We start from the raw sequence: 927 nt of genomic DNA on the forward strand, positions 1-927 counted from the left end.
TAAGGAGCCCGCCACTGCCGGCGCAGGTTAGAGTGGACAGCACGGTGAGGTTCAGCTGCGCCGGAGTGGGAGATAAGGTTGTTCTTGTTCAAGTCTCTGGTTGTATCGACGATCTTCTGAGGAGGAGTGGGAGGAGCACGAGAGGGTTGAAGGAGGGCTTGGTTTTGGTGTACGACACTGCAGCGGAGGAGTGGGCCAGGGCAGCGGACCTGCCGGAGATTATTCGCCGCGCCGCCTGCGTTTGCGTCGAGTGCTAACGTGCGCCGCACGGAATGCTAAAATGCGCCTGCGTGTTTTTTTTTTTGGGGAGAATCCGAAGGGTGTGTATGTAACGTGCGCGTGTCGTGGAACTAGCAGACAACGATGATAGCCGTTGCGTGATTTGGCTTTTTGGAGTATGCGACAAGAGGAGGGGAAGCGTCGTCGTTTTGTGGAGTATTATATACGCAAAATACATTATTGATTAGTTGGCCTATTTTTTGCGGCTACTCAAACCTCAAAAATGTTTGATTCTTTACTTTTTAAAAAAATATATATATATTTTAGCCAGGGTTTAATTTTTTTATTTGGTTAAATTCGCATATAAATCTCCAATTAAATTGTTTGGCATATAATATAATATCTTTTTTTTTGTATGAGATGTATAAATGTTAGGTCCCATTTATTTTATTAATTTGAGTTTTTTTACGGTAAAAAAACTCTTAGAAACAATTATATTTAATTTTTTTTACTACAATAAAAAGTTCTTATATAAACTCATATCTCAATTCGAATTAAAAACTCGAATTAACAAACTAAATGTGAACTGCCAAAAAAAAAAAGAAAAAAAAAAGAACTGTGAACTGTCTTTGCAATTTGCTTAAGATATATTTGGTTTTCTGATTGACCAAAGTTTGAAATAAACTAATAAAGACAAAAACAAAAACT

The 927-nt window shown here is 38.5% G+C and overlaps 1 protein-coding gene across 1 annotated transcript in view; it reads left to right on the forward strand.

The window, feature by feature from the left end:
- The window catches only part of LOC112091533 (F-box/kelch-repeat protein At5g26960), a 1,855-nt gene extending 1,261 nt beyond the window's left edge, over positions 1-594 (forward strand). The window contains exon 1 of the mRNA XM_024165450.1: positions 1-594. This exon is cut by the window's left edge and continues 1,261 nt beyond it. Coding sequence (XP_024021218.1) covers positions 1-257 — 257 coding nt within the window. The 3' untranslated portion in view covers positions 258-594.
- The last annotated feature ends 333 nt before the right edge of the window (positions 595-927 follow it).

The sequence above is a fragment of the Morus notabilis genome, unplaced genomic scaffold (genome assembly GCF_000414095.1).
Source record: "Morus notabilis unplaced genomic scaffold, ASM41409v2 Scaffold1260, whole genome shotgun sequence".
In the NCBI taxonomy this organism is placed as follows: Eukaryota; Viridiplantae; Streptophyta; class Magnoliopsida; order Rosales; family Moraceae; genus Morus; species Morus notabilis.